This window comes from Triplophysa dalaica, chromosome 21 (assembly GCF_015846415.1).
Source record: "Triplophysa dalaica isolate WHDGS20190420 chromosome 21, ASM1584641v1, whole genome shotgun sequence".
Taxonomy (NCBI): domain Eukaryota; kingdom Metazoa; phylum Chordata; class Actinopteri; order Cypriniformes; family Nemacheilidae; genus Triplophysa; species Triplophysa dalaica.
Window position 1 is genome coordinate 732,487 of NC_079562.1, and position 19,694 is coordinate 752,180.

Consider the following 19,694-nt stretch of genomic DNA (forward strand, 5'->3'; position numbering starts at 1 on the left):
TGACAGATTTGTGACATTTACCCAAAAATGTAGTTATTTAATAGATGTATTATTTCAGCCCAATAGATTAATTGACTGTAATTGCTTTAGACAAAACCATGGAATCACCCCCCCCACACACACACGCACACAAACGCATGCACTCTCCTCACAATACACCAGCCAATCATCTCTTCATAATGTGATCGTGTGACGCATCTGTTCTGCTCTCTCTCATCTCGTATTCTCTCTGCGTCCCTCCCTCTGTTCCTCCTCTCCTCCTCACGACTCTGATGAGGACAGACTGTGAATCTGAGCATCTGTGAGGATCTTCATGGATGACAGGCTGATAAACCGGCATCAGCATCACTGACACACAGAGAGAGAGAGAGAGAGAGAGAGAGAGAAGCTTCATCATGGCTCATGAATCCAGAGCGGCCGGACAGGGAAACGCTTCCCTCTCTCCTTCGACTCTCAGCCCGGCCATCCCTCCGTACGTGAAGCTGGGTCTGACGGTGGCCTACACCGTCTTCTACTCCATCCTCTTTGCCTTCATCTACGCTCAGCTGTGGCTGGTGCTGCGCTACCGTCACAAGCGCTTCAGTTATCAGACGGCGTTCCTCTTTCTGTGTCTGCTGTGGGCGGCGCTGCGTGCGCTCCTCTTCTCCTTCTATTTCAGAGACTGCGTGACGGCCAACGCGCTGGGACCTTTCTCCTTCTGGCTGCTCTACTGCTTCCCCGTGTGTCTGCAGTTCTTCACGCTCAGTCTGATGAACCTGTACTGCGCTCAGGTCAGACGTTCTTTATGTTATGAATGAATGTATGTGAACCTGAAGCAGGGGAATGTTCTAGAAGATCACACAGAATAAAGACCTGCAGAATGTAGCTTCCCTTCCAATCTTATGATAGGATAAAATGTCCTTGTAAGAATTCAAACCATTTCAGATTTACAATTGTTTCACAATTTATACGCCGACTTCATGATCTGCATGACAATATGTATAAAACCAGTCTTAAGTAGCACGGGAACATTTTTAGTTAAAGACAAAATACATTGTATGGGTCAAAATTATCCATTTTCTTTATGCCCAAAATCATTAGAATATTAAAAGATCATGTTCCATGAAGATATTTTGTATAGGGTTTATATCAGCCAGAAATTGTCCTATTCTATGAACTCATGAATACATCAATAGAAATCTTATTTATTCAGATTATGTAAAAATCTCAATTTCGTATAATTGACTGTAAAAATAACGTTTGTTCTCCAGGGTCACATATTACAACACAAAGACGTCAAATAAATGAGGAATTTGTTTCCAAAATTCCAAAACTTCGTATTTAAAATATTTCAAAAATCAATTTTTTTATGATGTAATCATGTTTTTATTGTGTTAGTTTGCTGTACTTCTTTTTAGTTAATATGACTTAAATCAAAACAAACCAACTGCATTGATATTAATTGGAATGCACAATAAAAAACATGATTTTTGAACAGATTCTCATTTGGGAAATAAACTCTTCTTTGTAAAAGGATCAGAACCTGTGTTTCTTATCTCAGAATGAAGAGAGTTTTAAAGTTGTTGATAGAATAGTTAAAAGAGCAACTTTAGTGTAACATCTTGTGAAAGAACTAGTGAGCACACCTAACAACCAGTCAAGCACCCTAGCAACCGCATCACAAGCCGTCATCTCTTACATTCATCTCAGATCTCAGCTTATAAATGTTGTTTTATCTTCACAGGTCTTCTTCAAAGCAAAGTCCAAATATTCTCCACACCTGCTGAAATATAAGTGAGTTACAAAACATTCCCTCTCTCACCCGTTTATCATCATCTGATCTGTGATTTTCTTCGCTCATCCGCAGGTTTCCTCTCTATCTGCTGTTTGTTGGAGTGAGTTTGTTGTTTCTTCTGGTGAATCTGACATGTGCTCTGCTGGTGAAGATGACGGACGCGCAGGTGAAGAACATCGTCCTGGTGCGCGTCACCATCAATGACTCGCTCTTCGTCCTCTGCGCCGTCTCTCTGGCCGTCTGCCTCTATAAAGTGGCCAAAATGTCTCTGGCCAGCATCTACTTGGAGTCAAAGGTAAAAACTCCATAGAGTTTAGATAGAGAGTTATATAGGACAGTGTCATGGAAACACAGAATGATGTCGTGTCATTTGAAACATCAGACATCACTTTAAAGTCAGTCATTCTATAATTAGGGGTACATGTCATGTCCATGGACTCTATTATCAATTTTATTTTACTAATTTTTCATTAACTTTATACTGTGATCACTTTTATATCCGGGGAGATTTCCAATTCATTCCAAAACTTATTTTTGTTGCTACATGACCTGCTTTTATCTAGCTAGCTTAGTAAAATAATTACTGAATTATGATTTACATCCAACAATAATAACATCTCTGCTGTCTCCGGGACGGGTTATCATGTCTCGTAGACACAGATTCAGCGGCTGCTGCACACCCACGTCCCCCACCCCCCGTCCCCGTCTCAGCCGAACAAGGTGAGCCTGAGCGCGAAACTTCGCGAAGATTGAAGCCTCTAAACACGTCTTATCTACTGTGTTCGCCACATGATGATAACTTCGCAAAACAAAAAGTAATCTACACGCTTCAAAAATTACAAAATTAGTTTGCCGTGTCGTGTGTTCTGTGAAGTGACAGTGCGGCTGCTAAGATCGATACTGTCAAACTTGACGTTCTTAATATGAATAAAATGCCCCAGAAAAATATAATATAAAATTGAATAAAACGTGTCTCTACTGTAGCTGATGTTTCCTGAATGAGCAGTTTGACCCAGCATGTAATACAAAAATCCAACAAATACCCATCTTTTATCTGGTTTGTTATAAAGTCACGTGTCCAGCATCAATGGATGTCATTTCATAACTCTTCAATATTTGATCCGTATTATTGTCTGCACATCGAGAAGATTAATTGACCGTCAACTGTGTTCTGAACACATTCTGTTGAACTTGCGTCACATGTTAAATTAATAAATATGTAGAAAAAGAATATAAACACATAAGTTGATCAAGGTCACTTTCTTACCAGTCCAAGGTCAGCAATTTGCACAAGGCCCAAAAATGGCCAAGATGTCAACCGTGTTACCATCAACAGCAATTCAGTGTAAATGTATTATATAAACAGTCATTCGAGCTTAAGCCTTCCAAATATTTCATTTAGGACATTAAGGCCATATATTATTCAACTACCTGGTTTATCAAAGAACACTGATTTCCTGACTTTCTTGCTGACCTGAAATGTCCCCCGAAATATAGAACGACTCCTGTATGAAATCGAGATTAACAGAAGAATATAATGACTAGACATAGCAAAATAAAAACTAGAAAATGACTCATTTTGACCCGTGTACAATATTCAAAGTCTTATCCCAACATTCTTTGTGATCTCAAAGGACGGTGTAATAATTGTAATAATGAAGATAAAATCCTACATTTTTATTCTGTAGATAGTTTTAGGATGTACATTACATTTTACATTTACATTTAGGCGTTCGGCAGACGCTTTTATCCAACGCGACTTACATGGCTTTATCCTATACATTTTACATAGGCATTTGCAATCCCCTGGGATCGAACCCACAACCTTGCGTTGTTAACGCAATGCTCTTACCACAGAGCTACAGGAAAGCTGTACAGATTGAAACACATTACGGAAGAAAAACGGGGAATAGGAATAAATGCACTAATGCACCTGTGTATTCTGTAAGAAAATGCCCCTTTATAATTTTCTTTTTATTCCTATTCCCCGTTTTTCTTCCGTAATGTGTTTCAATCTGTACAGCTGCGTCGAAACATTGCAAAATCGTGAAGATCGCTTTACAAACAAACCAAATAATGAAATGATGAGATTTCAGGGGACGATTACTGACTGATTCTTGACTTTTGTTCTGTCTCAGGGAACATCTGTGTGTCAGGTGACCCTGATCGGACTCACGGTTGTATTGCTGTACGCATCACGGGCTTGTTATAATTTAGTGGTCTTGGCTCTGACAGACATAGAGACCTTAAACTCGTTTGATTACGACTGGTACAACGTGTCTGATCAGGTGAGCATCTCTCTCTCTCTCTCTCTCTCTCTCTCTCTCTTGCTCTCTTTTTCTCCGTCACTCTCTCTCCATCACTCTCTCTCTCTGTCTGTTTCTCTCTCTCTCTCTCTCTCTCTCTCTCTCTCTCTCTCTCTCTCTCTCTCTCTCTCTCTCTCTCTCTCTCTCTGTATGACACACACCAACATGCCTGTAAAAATCTTGAAGTGAATTCCATGATGTCTCTGCTCCCGCAGGCGGATCTCAGGTCCAGTCTGGGTGATGCCGGTTATGTGGTGTTTGGAGTCATTCTCTTCGTGTGGGAACTGCTGCCCACGTCCCTGGTGGTCTTTTTCTTCAGGGTCCGCAAACCCGCACAAGACAAGGTGAGTTAAACCCTGTGTGTTGAAGTTGAATGTGCATGATGTTCAAATCTCATACGGATGTGTGTTCTGGACCATTGTAGAGCGGTTCTGCCATCCCCAGTCACGTGTTCACAAACAGACCCTATTTCTTCGACAACCCCAGACGTTACGACAGCGACGATGATCTGGCCTGGGTCTCCCACCCTACAGCCACATCCACCAGGTGAACCCGTCCAGACAACAAACACTTCTGTACAATCACATATTCTGGTTAGAACAGCTGTAGGAACTATGGGAGTCTGTCATTGTTACTATGGTAACCATTGGTCATTGTACCACTCATTTCTTTCTGTGTAGTTTATGTTCTGACGGTTATGACTGGAGCAGCCGCAGCAGCAGTTTTCTGGTCCATCTGGGAGGAGACGATCAGCGGTCGTCCACGGCAACAGTGGGACTCCACCGTTAGGGATAGGTCGCCCAGAAATTATAATTCTGTCATCATCCCTGTGTGTTAGTAAACCTGTATGTGACTCTTTTCCTCAGTGGAAAATATTATGAAATGATTTTCTGTTCAATGTTGTTCTTCAAAATATCTTCTTCAGTCATACGGGTTTAGAATGACACGAGGGTTAGAAAATGTTGACAGAATTCTCGTTTTTGGGTGAACTGTGCCTCTAGTCTAAATTCTGTACTCCAGTTATGTGTGAATCTGAGATGCACCGCACTTTAAACACCCACATACACACGTGTCAAAATGAGAGACAACCGTAGGCCTGGTTGCCTTGGAAACTGAATCAAGAGTGATGCACATTGTCATGGTTACCGTCCTCAGAATGACGATCCAGCAGCTCAGAGAGGCCGTGTTTGGATTGGAATACTGACAGACTGCATACTTTTACATACTAGTAAAGTATGCAGTATGCAACAATAAACACTTTCATACAGCAGTGCACTTCGCTGCTGTCATGTTACCATAATACGCTGCATGCTTTAAAAACAATCTTGACGATATATCATTTTTATTTTGTTTTATTAATATGATGAATTTGACTTATTTTATATTTTTAGTTTCAGTGTTTCCTTAAATTGTGTATTTTGTCATGTGCTATTGTCATTTAATATTTATTTATTTACTTTTTTCAAAAAAATTTAATCATTGCCTCATTTTAATCAAATCATTGTTATATTTTAAATGTTTTAATAGTTTTAGTTCACAATAGTAGCCATGATACGGTAATGAGTCAAGCAATGAATTTTAAAAATCGTGTCTTGATATTCTACGACACTTTGATATTTGTGTAAATATTTATCTGGAAATTAAGTTCAGTGCATTGCTCTGGTATCTCATTCAGTAAAAACATATATTCTATATAAATATATATACACAACACACTGTACAAACGTACATAGAGAATATTTGCATATTACACAAAACATGCACACTGCAATAAAAGTAAGAGTAGTATGAGATTATGGATCATATCTCACTTAAACACGATCTGTGATTAATCTGTTTCTGTGTATAACACTATCAGTAGGAATATGAAATAATTGAATGTATGTTACTGAGGTATAAATTATATTTATGATAAACACTTTATTTTATGTGGTGAATGTGATTTGTTATGAAGATGTTTTCTCACCTTTAATCATAAATGATAAACCGTTAAAAAGGCTAATATGATGTGAGAAAAGTATAAACACAGAAATTACAAAAATCTGAAGGAAAACCAGATCAATTTATTCCTGTTTAAATAAATATTTAAACACACAATACAGAAGCATCTTTGTCTTATTTAAATCTTGGCTTGAAAAGATGTTCTTTGAAAGTGACCTAAGACAGGCACAGAACTGAGGTTGTAATGGGCAGATGAATGTTTCAGATGTTGTTTAAACACTGTTGTTACCCTTCCAAAAAAATGCACATGGCCATTGACAGGTCTGAATTTCTTTGATTGACTTCATCTTCATAACACATCTGAAGGATGCACATTATTCTGACATTGTATTTCTGTTACAGTCATTCAGAAACATGTTTTTGCTCCTCTGACAGAGCGCCAATGAACCCCTTAAATACACATGAATGTCAAATCTCATCTGTCCTTACCACCGTCTGACAGACATGAGCAGGGTTACAGTATTTCTCTCCACGTCCAGTTTATTAAGGCAGACACTGCTTACACAAACACACACACACTTATTTTTAAAGAATTATTAAACTCAAAACAAAGAGAAAAAAAAGATTGTGTTATATATCAGACATTTCAGACAACAGTGACTCACACACACACATCACAGATGAAAAGTCGGCACATGTTCAGATGATGTCTTGAGGTCAGAAGCACAGGTTGAAACAGAAACATGAAGAGGACGTATGCAGAAAACTTCTAAACTCTGAGAACTTGAACAGGTCACATTTGAAGAATCCTTACAGCAGCTCGACTATAAATATAAACTTAGAACTTTCAAACTAGAACTTTACATCCTTTAAAAATCTTCTTCTGTTCTTTTTTTGGCGTCGCGTGATCGGTCAGTAAATATTATTGCTTGTCATCTGTTGCCTAAACATGTAAAACTTCAAAGCTACATCCACTTCTTCAAGTCTCTTATACATTTAAAGGAAATGTTCATCCAAACCATTCTGTCATCATTTACTCAACCATGTCTGACTTTCTTCCATTAAACAAAAATGAAAAACATGTTGAAGAATGTTATAAATAAATTTCGGGTCACATGACTCCTTCCCACTTTCCATTACAGTGTATCTGAATATAAAGACAGAACAGTTTTTTCTCCAAGAACTCTTTCCTTTATTCTATGGTCCCACAGACAGAAAGTCTTCCTTATGAATGTCTATATACACACACACACGCACGCAAGCACACGCAGGCACACACATGCTGGCACACAAACACTTGCAAGCGTGCACACACACGCAGGCACACACACACACACACACACACACACAAGCGCACACGCACACAGCGAACATGAACATATTTCACTCAACTCTTTCATTACAAACCACTCTCCTCCTGAATCACAAAAAGACTGAAAGTACAGTTGAGACTGGCAGGAACACACAATGTTGTGATTTGTAGGCAAAGTGAGTATGAAAAGTCAAACATCGGATTTTTGGAATTTTCAAGAGCCGGAAGCAGAGATCTCGTGTCTCTTAAGCCTGTTTTTTGTTTTGTTTTTACCGTTGAAGCATAAAAAGCAGAGCAGAAGGATGTGAGATGTGATCTAGTGGAACGGGTTCTGCCGGACGTCAGCAGTACCTGAGACGAGTCTTATTCTGGGGAGGATAAGACTATTGCAGAGTCCAACGGGCCGGTGCCCTAGAGGTGTGTTACCTGTTGTCCTTCAGAAGAGTGCGGAAGTTCTGCAGATCTTTTATACTGGTGGAGAGTCTGAAGCCAAAGAGAGAGGGAGAGCGAAGGAGAGAGAGAGAGAGATAGAGGGAGAGAGAGAGAGAGAGCGAGAGAGAGAGCGAAGGAGAGAGAGAGAGAGATAGAGGGAGAGAGAGAGAGAGAGCGAGAGAGAGAGCGAAGGAGAGAGAGAGATAGAGAGCGAGACAGAGAGATAGATAGAGAGAGGGAGAGTGAGAGCGAAGGAGAGAGAGAGAGAGAGATAGAGAGAGGGAGAGTAAGAGTAAGAGAGAGAGAGAGAGAGCGAGACAGAGAGATAGATAGAGAGAGGGAGAGTGAGAGCGAAGGAGAGAGAGATAGAGAGAGGGAGAGTAAGAGAGAGATAGAGACAGGGAGAGTGAGAGCGAAGGAGAGAGAGAGAGAGATAGAGAGAGGGAGAGTAAGAGAGAGATAGAGACAGGGAGCGAGAGTAAGAGAGAGAGCGAGAGTAAGAGTAAGAGAGAGAGAGTCAACACATCACAATCATTCAAATATGAGCTGATGAAGTCAGATGTAAATGATGGTTCACCTGGCGAATCCATTGAACAGAGCCACAATCTCCTGTCGTGTGAGCTGGAAGCCTTTGGACGGGCTGTTTTCTGGAAGGTTATTGATCTCTTTCTCAGAAAACAGAATCTTCAGAGCCGTTCCCAGGCCCTGTGTCTGATGGGACATCAGCTTTCAGTTGCTTACATGACTCATAACAATTTAATTTCAATTCAATTTTATTTATATAGCACTTTTCACAATGTGCATTGTTCCAAAGCAGCTTTACAGGAGACAATAAGAAAAATAGAAAAAAACAAAAAAGGTCAAACACAGCACAGTGCATGGTGTTTACAGACCAAGCAAGATCATTCTAGTCAATAATATCTAATAAACGCAGTCTCCCGGTGGTTTATTTAGCATGTTATGCATTAGTGAAAGCTTGGCTGAAAAGATGTGTGTTTAATCTAGATTTAAATTGTGAGCGTTTGTCTGACCCTGGAATACTATAATGAAGGCTATTCCAGAGGTGAGGTGCTGTGTGAGAAAGCTCGACCCCTTTTGGATGATTGAGTTATTCTAAGTGTTATCAGAAGTCCATAGTTTTTAGATCTTAGAGAGCGTGATGTGACAGAAGCTCTGTTATGTAGGTAGGGGCTAAACCCTTAAAGGCTTTATAAATCATTAAAAGAACTTTAAAGTCAATACGATACTTAATGCAGGGACAATTGATGACAATGATGGGAGACCCCCCAACGCTATATATTATAAAAAGTCATAGTTTATATGTATTTATATAATTATTACAATTTGTATTTCATATTATTCAGTGCACATAATCAGAATAGTCCACGGTCTGCTAAAAGTGTCTAGAATAGACAAACACATGAAGAGTTTATTTGCTAAACCAGACAACTCTGTTTTTGTTCATTTCATAAATCATGTTTATTGTGTTTTTACTGTGTTACTTATCTGTATTATTGTTTTGTTAATATTACTTAATCAAAACAATCCAACTGTTTAAATGGTCTTACTTAGAATGTACAGTAAAAAATGAAACATGAAAATGAACAGAGCTCTGTTTTTGCAAATGAACTCTTCACATTTACTTCATGGTGCTCTGTTCACACAACAGCTTACAGTCACAGCTCTGCTCTAAACATGAATGAACTGTTAAACTCGTAACGTTATACTATTTGCACAACATGCCTGCAACCATTAGTGACAGATTTAAATTAGATTTTTACACAAGGTTGCATCGTAACAACAACGTTAGGTGTGATACTATCAGCAATGTTGTACTAGTTTGTTTATTGATGATACAGGACAACCACTGAGTAGAGCATTACAATAGTCAAGTCTTGAGGTCACAAATGCACGAATAAGCTTTTCTGCATCAGCAACACATAAAATATTTCCTAATTTGGCATCATCTCTAAGGTAGAAGAAGAATGCTTTTGTGAAATTTGAAATTTGACAGGTCGCTGTCTGATAATAAGATCATAAGATACAGTGATGTGAGAGGAAGACGTCAGTGTTTACCTGCAGTTTTCCCCATAGTCGACATTTACTGCATCCCACACAGTCCATGATACGAGAGATGTTCTTAAAATGAAGACGAAACTCTTCCTGAAGCACAAAACCAATGACAGACGTTACGTGAGGAATAACATACAGGCAGCCGGTTGTTACGGCAGAAATAATTCCCAACAGTGTGATCAGGACGTGAAGCGAGGGTCTTGTATCACACTGAAGGGGTTTATTACACGGCTATTTGCCACATGAGAAAAAAACTGGACAAGAAATGTGAATTTGAAATATTTTATTAGCACGTCTTAGCACGTGCCATTCATGAGTCTATATCATGTGTCATTTCTCTAAATGATTTCCACCGGATCCTTTTCTTCTGACACATCTGTTCTGACTATCTGATCAACTCTCCTCCTCCAACACTACCACAAATAATCATCAGACAGATTAAACCTGTTTAGTCATACTGAAACCAAATGAAAGTTCCCGTGTGGCTCACAACCGGTTTCTGTTCTGCAAAGAGGGTGAGAGTGTGAAAAATGCTGAGAGAGAGAGATAGACGACATTATTTGTGTAATGTTTTGGCAACATTATGAGTATATATAAGTATTAAACTGAAAATAAAAGTTGAGGGCGAGTGAGGGTGACAGAAGATAACGCAAACTGAGTAACAGTGGGAAGAGATAAAGAGAGACAGGGTCAAGAGATGATGATGATGATGATGAAAGAATGATGTTCACCTTCAATATCTTCGCCTCAATTTTGTGGCCAGCAAACATAGAGCTCTCATCAAAGTGCATGGGGAACGCTCTGCAGACACACACGCTTCATACATGATCAACAGCTTTTGACACTTTAAACACATCAATGATGAAATGATACCATGCTGTACTCTAAAGCACTTGTGTAAATACTACGCTATACCAGGAGTAAAAATCCACTTTGATTAAATCGAGTAAAAATGTGTTTTCTTTACAAAAAAAGTGGCACGATGAAAACCACTATTATCTGTTTCAAAGTTTCACACAGCATCTTAAGCTTCTAGTAACAGAAAAAATTCTAATCCAGATTTTGATTTGAGAAAACATGACAGAATAACACGGCGGATATCGCATTTAGCCTAACATTTTTAATTGACATTTCAATACAGACCTGATACGATACCGATTTTTGCGGAAACTCTTTTCTTAAAAATGGCGTTTATCACGTTTTGGAACCAAACTCTTCATTTGAAAGTGTGGTATTATTGTATGAAACATATGATCATGCGTGTCTCACCTGGTCTCGTTGAGAATATCCAGCAGCAGGTCTTTGGTGCTCGAGTCCTCTTGTGTGTTTCCAGTGTACAGATTAATGAAGGAGCGCTCGAAGTACGGAGTCACTTTAGAGAGCGCTCTCAGCTCGATCAGGTACAGGAAGTACAGGTTCTTCAGTCTGCGTGTGCCCTCGCCCTTCGTCTCCGCCGGGTCGAAGCGTTGCCGGAACTCGTGCACGTTGGGACCCCAGACTGACTTCCCCCAACCCTCTGTGAGAAAACAGAGACAGGAACAGATCTCAGAGATGATTGGACACAAAAGCACTGGGACGTTGTGTTGTGTTTTAAGGACGCGAGGACGAGCTGTTTACCGTCCAGCAGGTGTTGTGCACACAGATGGATGTTGATGCTGCTGTGAAGGCCGGATATGAGCCGGTAGAACACTCTCTTCTCCAAACAAAGACCTGCGTTCACAATACAATCAGACTCACATCCACATCTACCTCGGTATTAAATGACCCGTGTGTATTTGTGTGCTGTGTTGTGGGCTTATAAAGCAGTGTGTCATGTGTTTGTGTATGAGCGTGTTGATTCAGTAAAATATCAGAGCACAGAACAACACAATGTGCTGAATGTTTCAGAGCCTGTTTAACTGCATGAAGTTAAATTACCTTCCAGCCATGTGTAGAAGCCTTCACCTGTGACGACACCACAAACACCACCAGTCAACACTCACAATCAACACTTCACACTGATCTGAGAGCATCAAGACTGAACACAACCAATCAACTCACCATCATCATCACCACCACAACTGGGAGCTAAAGGATTGAGAGGACGATACACTGACCTCGGCCTGAAAATACAAGAAACACACATCACCTCCAAAACACAACACAACAGTGTGTGTGTGTGTGTGCTACAGCAGACTGAATGGGTGTGGTAGAATATGTCTGTGTGTGTTTGTGTGACAGTAAAATGTGTGTGTGTGTGTATGACAGTTATTTGAGTTGAATATGTGTAATCAAGAAGAACATGTGTGTGTGTGCTGGAGTAGTTTGTGTGTATTTGTGAGTATAACAGTAGAATGGCTGTGTATAAAAATAGTGTATGTGTGTGTGTGTGTATGTTTGAAAGTAAAATGTCTACGTGTTTGTATGATATTTGTGTGTATTTGAGTTAATTATGTGTATTCAAGTAGTGTGTGTCTGTCTGTCTATAATCACACAGACACATTAATGTGTGTGTGTATTGGAGTAGCTTGTGTGTATTTGAGTACAATTTCTGCTTATAAAAGTGTGTGTGTGTGTGTGTATGACAGTTGTGTGTATATGAGTTGAATGTGTGTATACAAGTAGTGTGTGTTTGTGTGTAATCAAGAAGAACATGTGTGTGTGCTGGAGTAGTTTGTGAGTATTTGTATTTGTCTGTGTTTAAAAGCGTGTGTGTGTCTGTGTGTATTTGTGTGTGTGTCTCACTTGAAGCAGTTCTCCTCATAAATGCTGTTCCACACTCTCCAGGCTGAAGGGCCCTTGTATCCGGTGTATCGCTCTGGGTTGAACAGTAGATCCACATACTCTGCCTCTGGAGACATTTCATCTACACACAGACACACACACACTTGTGAGTCTTCTGTCTGCAGTACATCAGTCTGACCCATCAGAGTAAATGTAGAGAATGATTCTCACCATCAAGAGCACAGAAATGATCCTGAGCATCATCGTGGTGAGCCCAGGCCACAAACGCCTCTTTACTCTGATTACTGAACAACAACAACACAAACATGTGTGTATACAGTATGTGCGTTTAAAGACAGTTGTGAACTGTGACGTGTGTGTGTGTTTTACCTGAGCGTGCTGTTGATGGCACCCAGCTCATGTGCCTGTTCACACTCTCTCACGTCATTGATGTTGTTAGCAGCTTGAGAGTACTAACAGAGACAAGAAATAAACACACAACATAACAACATACAGGATGCTGATATTGTACTGTCATAGATATTAATCCACAAATGTAAATACAAGTAATATTTAATAAATCATGTATTCTGTTAGTTAGTAAACAAACACAGGACCCCAAAACTAATTATTATTAAACTATTATAAACATTTATTTTGAAGTAGCACAAGGGATGCGTTTCAATAGTATGTATAACGTTACATATGTAAACATAAAACACAGAAAAGAAAAAAACTGAAATCATAAATTTCAATGAAGAAATTATGATAATGAAAATAATGAAAAAGGAGTTTCTTTTTTGTTTTTGAGCAGAATAAGGGGGTAGAAAAGAATCAATTAAACAATCTAACGATCATATTTAATATCTTGTGTGTTCTACAACAGGTGGATGTTACGACAGGGAGCTTCTCGTTCATTCATTGCTTCATTCTCATTTTATTAAAGGTAGGGTGTCCAATTTCTCAGAGCCGTTGTTGATGTTCAAACACCATTACCACCATCTTTCACTTTTGTCAGTGCTCGGCTCGACTAATGTCAACCTCACTGCTGATTGGCTACAAGGGTGTTTTGGTACTCGGCCCGACTAAACAAGCGTAATCCGGAAATCGGACACCCCGCCTTTAAATCTATAATCATTGACTCGAATCAAGAGCTTGTGAATCGGAATCGAATCGGAGCATCCAGTTTGGTGTCACTGTTTTAAAAAACAGCCTTAAGGTAACATATGTTACACAAACTTTACACACGGGCGACAGTGAGTTCGCTCAGGCGATAAAGGGTTTATTGGTTTCTGCACAGATGTTCTTGAGGTCTGTTTTTCTCTCATGCGTGAACGCTCTAAGTTCACGACAAATATAACTACACGTATAACACACTCTTCTGGTCCATTACACAAAACCTCCAGACCTTTAGTAAACTAAACACACATAATGTGACCGACCTGTTCAGCCAGCCGTACCACTTAAACACAGTCACAAACAACACCTGACAACACCAAAGTCTGAATGCACAGGACACTTAAATACACAAGATTTACACCAAAAGCAGAAGATACTGAACTCAATGTCTCTCACCTTGTTATGGTTGCCAGATTTAATCCCTACAGGAACTTTACTCTGAAAGAAAAAAGTAAATACATATACAGCAAAATAACTGAACTACTTCAAATATCTCTACAATAGACTACATTTCCTAATTAAACTGCATTCAACCTCATAACAACTCAGATTTTTCTAGATCGTTCTATTAAAGCAGTAGCACCGAGTGTTTTACTGTTTGATGTTGTGTGTTTTTGGACAGGTCGATGTTGAACTCTGACCTCTGGACACGGCTCTACGTGACAGTCTTTAATTGCGCAGTGGCTGTCGTCTGGCCAGAATGGACACGGACGCTTCAGATTCACCTGTGAATACACACCACTGTCACTTTATGTTGTGTTTAAAACTACACACAAAAAAGCAACAACACACGGATTGTTTTCTGAACATGACAACAACACTCTTTTAAAACAAAATTGAAAACATGAAAAGCAAGAACAGATAATACAATTGCAGAAGTAAGTTTGTGTCATTTCTGGTGTACTAAAAAGCTAAAAGTGTGATTTGTGTGAACAGCTGGATGAATGCTTAGAGTCACGTCAGCAAACATCTCTGACATCATGCTAACGCTGTTGGACACATGTATCACACACGTCACTGTAATTCATCAACTGCTTCATATACATGATCATCTTAAGACTGAAATCTGTCTGCTTTCTCTCATCTATTTCTTTTATGCCAAACAATACAGCATACTGTACATTCAACACAGCTTATACATAAACGTTTGATTATTGCTTTCGATCCAGATGGTGACCTGCGTCGGCTGATCACAAATATTTGATGAATAATACAAAACACAATACTTATAAAAATTAATCGGTCTGGCTGAAATGAGAAATTCTGTTGAACGATCTAGATAATAGTTGGTCTCTCAAATAAATGGAAAAATATATATTTTACCTTGTAGTATCGAAAGAAATCTCTTTCTGTGAGTTTTCTAATGTGGGGATATATTTTGAAGTTGTTGAAGACGTCGATGCTCTCAATGTCACAGAAACAGTCGTCCAAAACACCTGTCAACTGAGAGAAGACACATCTGTAATAAAACCACACATCTGGTGAAAAGTGGAAAACTATTAATACTGACACTGTGACCATAACACCTGTTTAATCATGTCTATGTGTTGCTTTGAACACTTCTTTATAAATCAAAATAACTGTGTTATTCAAATTGAGAAATACATTTAAACAAACCAATGCTCTATTAAAATAGATAAACAGAAGACGTTCAGACTGGAGAAATGTAAACATAATGAACTTTATCTGACCTGCTCTGAATCTAAAAGTCCGAACAATCCAAAAAGAGCAAACAGACATATTTCCAAAAAACTGCTTCTGTTTCCAGCCATTCCTATAGAAACTTTGTGTTGTGTGTTGGGCGCGCGCTGCAGTCTTAGTGCAGTTTGCAGCAGCTGGTTCAGGTCACGCAGCGCATCAGTGAGTTTATTCTCATTAGAGATCGTCACTGATAGACATGAGCTGTCAAACTCAACCAAATACCGCGTGCAAATCCAGACTCGTGGCCCCGCCTCCAAACACAGTGACGTTCCCACCAGACCCTGCCCCCCTGCGTCGCGCTGTAGTTTTATGCGAACGAGCTCAACGCTGCGGTGTATGGAAAAGGATGTTGCGAAAAACTACAAATCCCGCTCGTGTGAGCTTCGTTCGTGAACCAATGAGGCGACACCACGCTGAATAACGGGAGGCTTGCCTGCGCTATATATATTGTGTTTTGATGCAGACGTTACATACACAACACTCGGAAACGTTTCTATGTAATCGCGATCTGACGCCGTAATTTCAGTGTTAAATAAAATTGTATATGATAGTGAACGATAACCGCCGCTGTCAACCAAATAGACGATTTAAAAAACCATATTGAAATATGTAAGACATTAACAATGATGTATTTAAATAGCATCCGTTACTTAAACAAACATCCTAACTATGCAGTTTTTGTACAATTTACAAAAGCGTACAAAAAATACACAACTCATTGAACAATCGAGTACAAAAGTTGTATAAACGTACACAAGAAAAATAAAATAATATTTACAGTATAACTTGGGGTATAAATTGAAAAAAAGTACATTTTATGTCAAGGGTAAAAACAATAAGTACATCAATTAAAATTACATAGTACTATGCAGCAAACTGCGGACGTGTTGACGTCATATCCACGCGACAGTAGAACATGCCAGAAATACCGTGAACTACATCGAAAATGTGAAATATTACCGATAACAACAGCCCGGATTTGTATTACTAGCGTTTATGTGAACCTGTCGCTTATTTAGAATGTAAAATAAACTTACATGACACAGGCAGCTCTGGTCCTGGCTGTCGGAAGTGCTTGTGTGCGCGGGTTCGTGCTGTTGACTTTTGGTTTTCGCGTTGTTTTGAAACCATCCCCAGCCGAAATGACAGAAGCACAAACCCAATAAAATCAAGAGTCCGGGCGTTTGCATCGTATGTTTTACCATGTCAGATGCAATTCCGTTTTTAGGAATCCAAACATAAACAGATGATGATCAAATTCGAACTTCCTGCTGCGCTCAAAGGAAACGCGACATTTACGGATACATATGTTTCACTTAAGTTAAACAACAGTCACGCGCTACACGGCCATGAGAGACAAACTATATCCGACAAAACATGTTACCCAAACTATTGTGAAAATTGCAGCATCGATACAAGAAGGAAGGAAGAAAACCCTACAGAGAGTGGGGGCGTGTCTAGACGCAGGGGATGTTTTTAGTGGGCGGGGTAAGAGCGTGACTGACAGATGTGTTCTAGTTGTAGCATAAAGACTGTTGAGTCCATCAATTAGCATTACTTAATTTAATTCATTGACTGACCTTTTTATAAGGAAAAAATGCCCGTAGGTCATTTTAACATTATAATGTAGAAACGTAGTAAGCAGTGTGAAAAATGATTAACCACAGTAAAATTCTGATTTCACTACAGGTGATTTTCTGTAAGTTTAGAATACAATAGCGTACTGGGTGTTGGCGATACAATGGAAAAATTGAAACATGAAATGAACATTTTAACAAGTATAACCTGATAATCTGGTTTCAAACGCAGAAAAAAATGCTTTCATGCCTCATGTCTTGATGGATAAACACATAGGCTACATGTATTGAGACAGGTTGGGACGTACCTGCATTCCTCCTGCCCGTCAGAGTAATACATTTGTACTTGTTTGATTTTTGTTTGTAGTTTTTAATAGACTTTGTTTGGATTACATAAAATTAGAAAATGGACGATGAAGTTTACAAGCAATCTGGTAAGATGTGATCGTGTTTAAAATGTTGTTAAATGTGTATGTGAAATATAATTCAAATATCAATTTAGTCTCGGATGTTTAGTCTCGGATGGAAATAAAGCGTGACAAATCTGAGCTCAGTTAACAGATCTCTTCTGAAAATGGAAACGTTTGTGAAATTTCTTTTTTTTCTCATGACAAATATCTGAGACTCAGATGAGAATTTCCATTTGCTCTCCATTTAGTCTCACTGAGATATTAAAGAGATATCATTACATCTGTAACCAAAATGTTTGTTTCTTTCAGTGATAAGAGCTGTTGTTTTGGGATCCGACAAATCTCTCAAAGAGTCAGTCATAAACACTATTTTAGGAAAGAATGTTGAATTCGACAGGTTCTTTGTGGATTCTGTGAGCAGACAGGGAGACGTGAATGGCAGAAAGATCATTTTGATCAACACTCCATCATGGTGGCAGGTGTTTGGTTTGCAAGATTCACCAGAAGTTCTTAAACATGAACTGGTTTGCAGCGTCTTCTTGTGTCCACCAGGACCTCAGGTGTTTCTCCCGGTCATCGATCTCACTTCATCTTTCAGTGATGAGGACAGAATCAGCTTTGAAGATCACATGAGTCTGTTTGGTGAGAGAATCTGGAGTCACACCCTGTTGATCTTCACACAAACATCTTCTTAGAAACACAAGTGTGTCGAGGAGCAAGGAGATGATGTGCAGCAGATCCTACAGAAATGCGCTGGCAGATATCATGTGCTTGATATGGAAAATACAGAAAATGGAGTTCAAGAGCTGCTCATGAAGATGGATGGTGTGGTCGCAGCAAACAACAACATGTACTTTGATCCCTGTCAGGACCGGCTGATTGAGATTCTGAGAAAGAGAGATAAAAACAAAACAAAATCAGAAGTCAGAAAACGAATGATGGAAGATAAAAGAAAACTGTCCTGAAAAACACGTAAGCACAAAGACATGATTTGTTTTAGTTTCTTTTTTGGATTGTTGTTATATTCATATTTCAATTCATAATCTGTTTTTTTGTTTTATAAATTTAATTTATTTTCAGGCAACATTTCTCATTGTTATTGAGTTTAAGAATTAGGTCTATCATTTATTTGACTTTAACTAACAGAAATGTTGCAATAGTTTAATAATTTAATAATGGTGGTCTTAAAATCTCTAATGTTTTTTTTGTATTTCACAAGGTGGCACAACAAATTGTTTAAAACTATACAATTTACAGTAAAAAACAATGAAAAATTTCATTTTCTTTAAAAAAAACTTGAGAGTTATTTCTTAACGTTCCTAGATGTTCCACTGAAACTTAACCCAAGGAAAAATGTTAATGTTGCTTCAAAAAGTTAGTTAAAAGCAGTAAAATTATAAGTATAATCTTATAGCAGCATAACAAATCCACAAAACATCGTAAATGACAAAAGCGTTTACCAAATTTGCTAAAAATTTAACTAAAATTAACACAACAACAAAAAATCTAAAAATAAAAGCCAATTGAAAATATTAATAAAACTAAAATCAAAACTATAATTTTTCTACGCAACATTTTAAGAATGACATAGCAATCACATATAACTCCTAAAATGCTCTTTCGACATTACTGCAAGAACTTTATTTTATTTAGATAATTTACGCAATTAGCTGGTGGCATCGCAAAAGTGCAGATGTGAATAGTTTTTTTCTTCCGATTTTCTCATGTTTCTTCTAATACACCAGGATCGTCAGAAGAGAGAGTCGTGGTTCTGCTGGGCTGGATAGTTTCAGGGAAGACTTCTGTGGGAAACATGATCTTCAACGATGACATATTTAAGATGGGAAAAACCACAACATGCACAAGTCATTCAGGTGTTGTAGACGACAGAAAGATCACTGTGATTGATACGCCGGGCTGCTGGAAGTATGTCTCTTACAAATTCAACCCAGGGTTTGTGCGCACCGCTATTCTGGAGTGCATAAAACAATCAGAGTGTTCAGGATATCCTCACGCCATGGTCCTGGTGATCCCCGCAGACACGGCGTTTAAAGAAGAACAAAAGAGGGTCATTGAAGAGTACATGGACATTTTCAGCCAGGACGTGTGGAGACACACCATAGTTCTGTTCACGTGGGGCGACAGATTTCCAGACATAGAGCTGCACATCGAGAGTGAAGGTGAAGCCCTGCAGTGGCTCATCGATAAATGTGGGAACAGATATCACGTCTTTGACAACTCGAACAGAGAGAATGGGCATCAGGTCACACAACTGCTGCAGAAGAT

At 38.9% G+C, this 19,694-nt stretch overlaps 2 protein-coding genes across 3 annotated transcripts; one reads left to right on the top strand and one right to left on the bottom strand.

Moving 5' to 3' along the window:
• The first annotated feature begins 59 nt into the window (after nucleotides 1-59).
• Nucleotides 60-5,977, top strand: gpr137bb (G protein-coupled receptor 137Bb). The gene is made up of 7 exons (XM_056735617.1): nucleotides 60-770; nucleotides 1,724-1,773; nucleotides 1,847-2,069; nucleotides 3,913-4,062; nucleotides 4,296-4,424; nucleotides 4,505-4,626; nucleotides 4,761-5,977. Exons 1-7 carry the CDS (start codon nucleotides 396-398, stop codon nucleotides 4,867-4,869), a joined length of 1,158 nt encoding a protein of 385 aa, XP_056591595.1. The 5' UTR covers nucleotides 60-395; the 3' UTR covers nucleotides 4,870-5,977.
• A 146-nt stretch (nucleotides 5,978-6,123) lies between these two features.
• Nucleotides 6,124-16,878, bottom strand: ero1b (endoplasmic reticulum oxidoreductase 1 beta). Of its 2 annotated transcripts, none has more exons than XM_056735615.1 (15): nucleotides 16,459-16,878; nucleotides 15,044-15,163; nucleotides 14,362-14,445; nucleotides 14,117-14,158; nucleotides 12,932-13,014; nucleotides 12,773-12,846; nucleotides 12,563-12,683; nucleotides 11,879-11,940; nucleotides 11,756-11,782; nucleotides 11,456-11,548; nucleotides 11,108-11,354; nucleotides 10,570-10,639; nucleotides 9,842-9,928; nucleotides 8,343-8,476; nucleotides 6,124-7,816 (listed from the first exon to the last, which is right to left on the bottom strand). In XM_056735615.1, the coding sequence occupies exons 1-15, from the start codon at nucleotides 16,624-16,626 to the stop codon at nucleotides 7,756-7,758; spliced, it is 1,473 nt and encodes a 490-aa protein (XP_056591593.1). In that variant the 5' UTR covers nucleotides 16,627-16,878; the 3' UTR covers nucleotides 6,124-7,755. The 2 variants fall into 2 exon arrangements, with proteins under 2 accessions (XP_056591593.1, XP_056591594.1); XM_056735616.1 differs by lacking the exon at nucleotides 16,459-16,878 and adding an exon at nucleotides 15,412-15,624.
• Nucleotides 16,879-19,694: the final 2,816 nt, after the last annotated feature.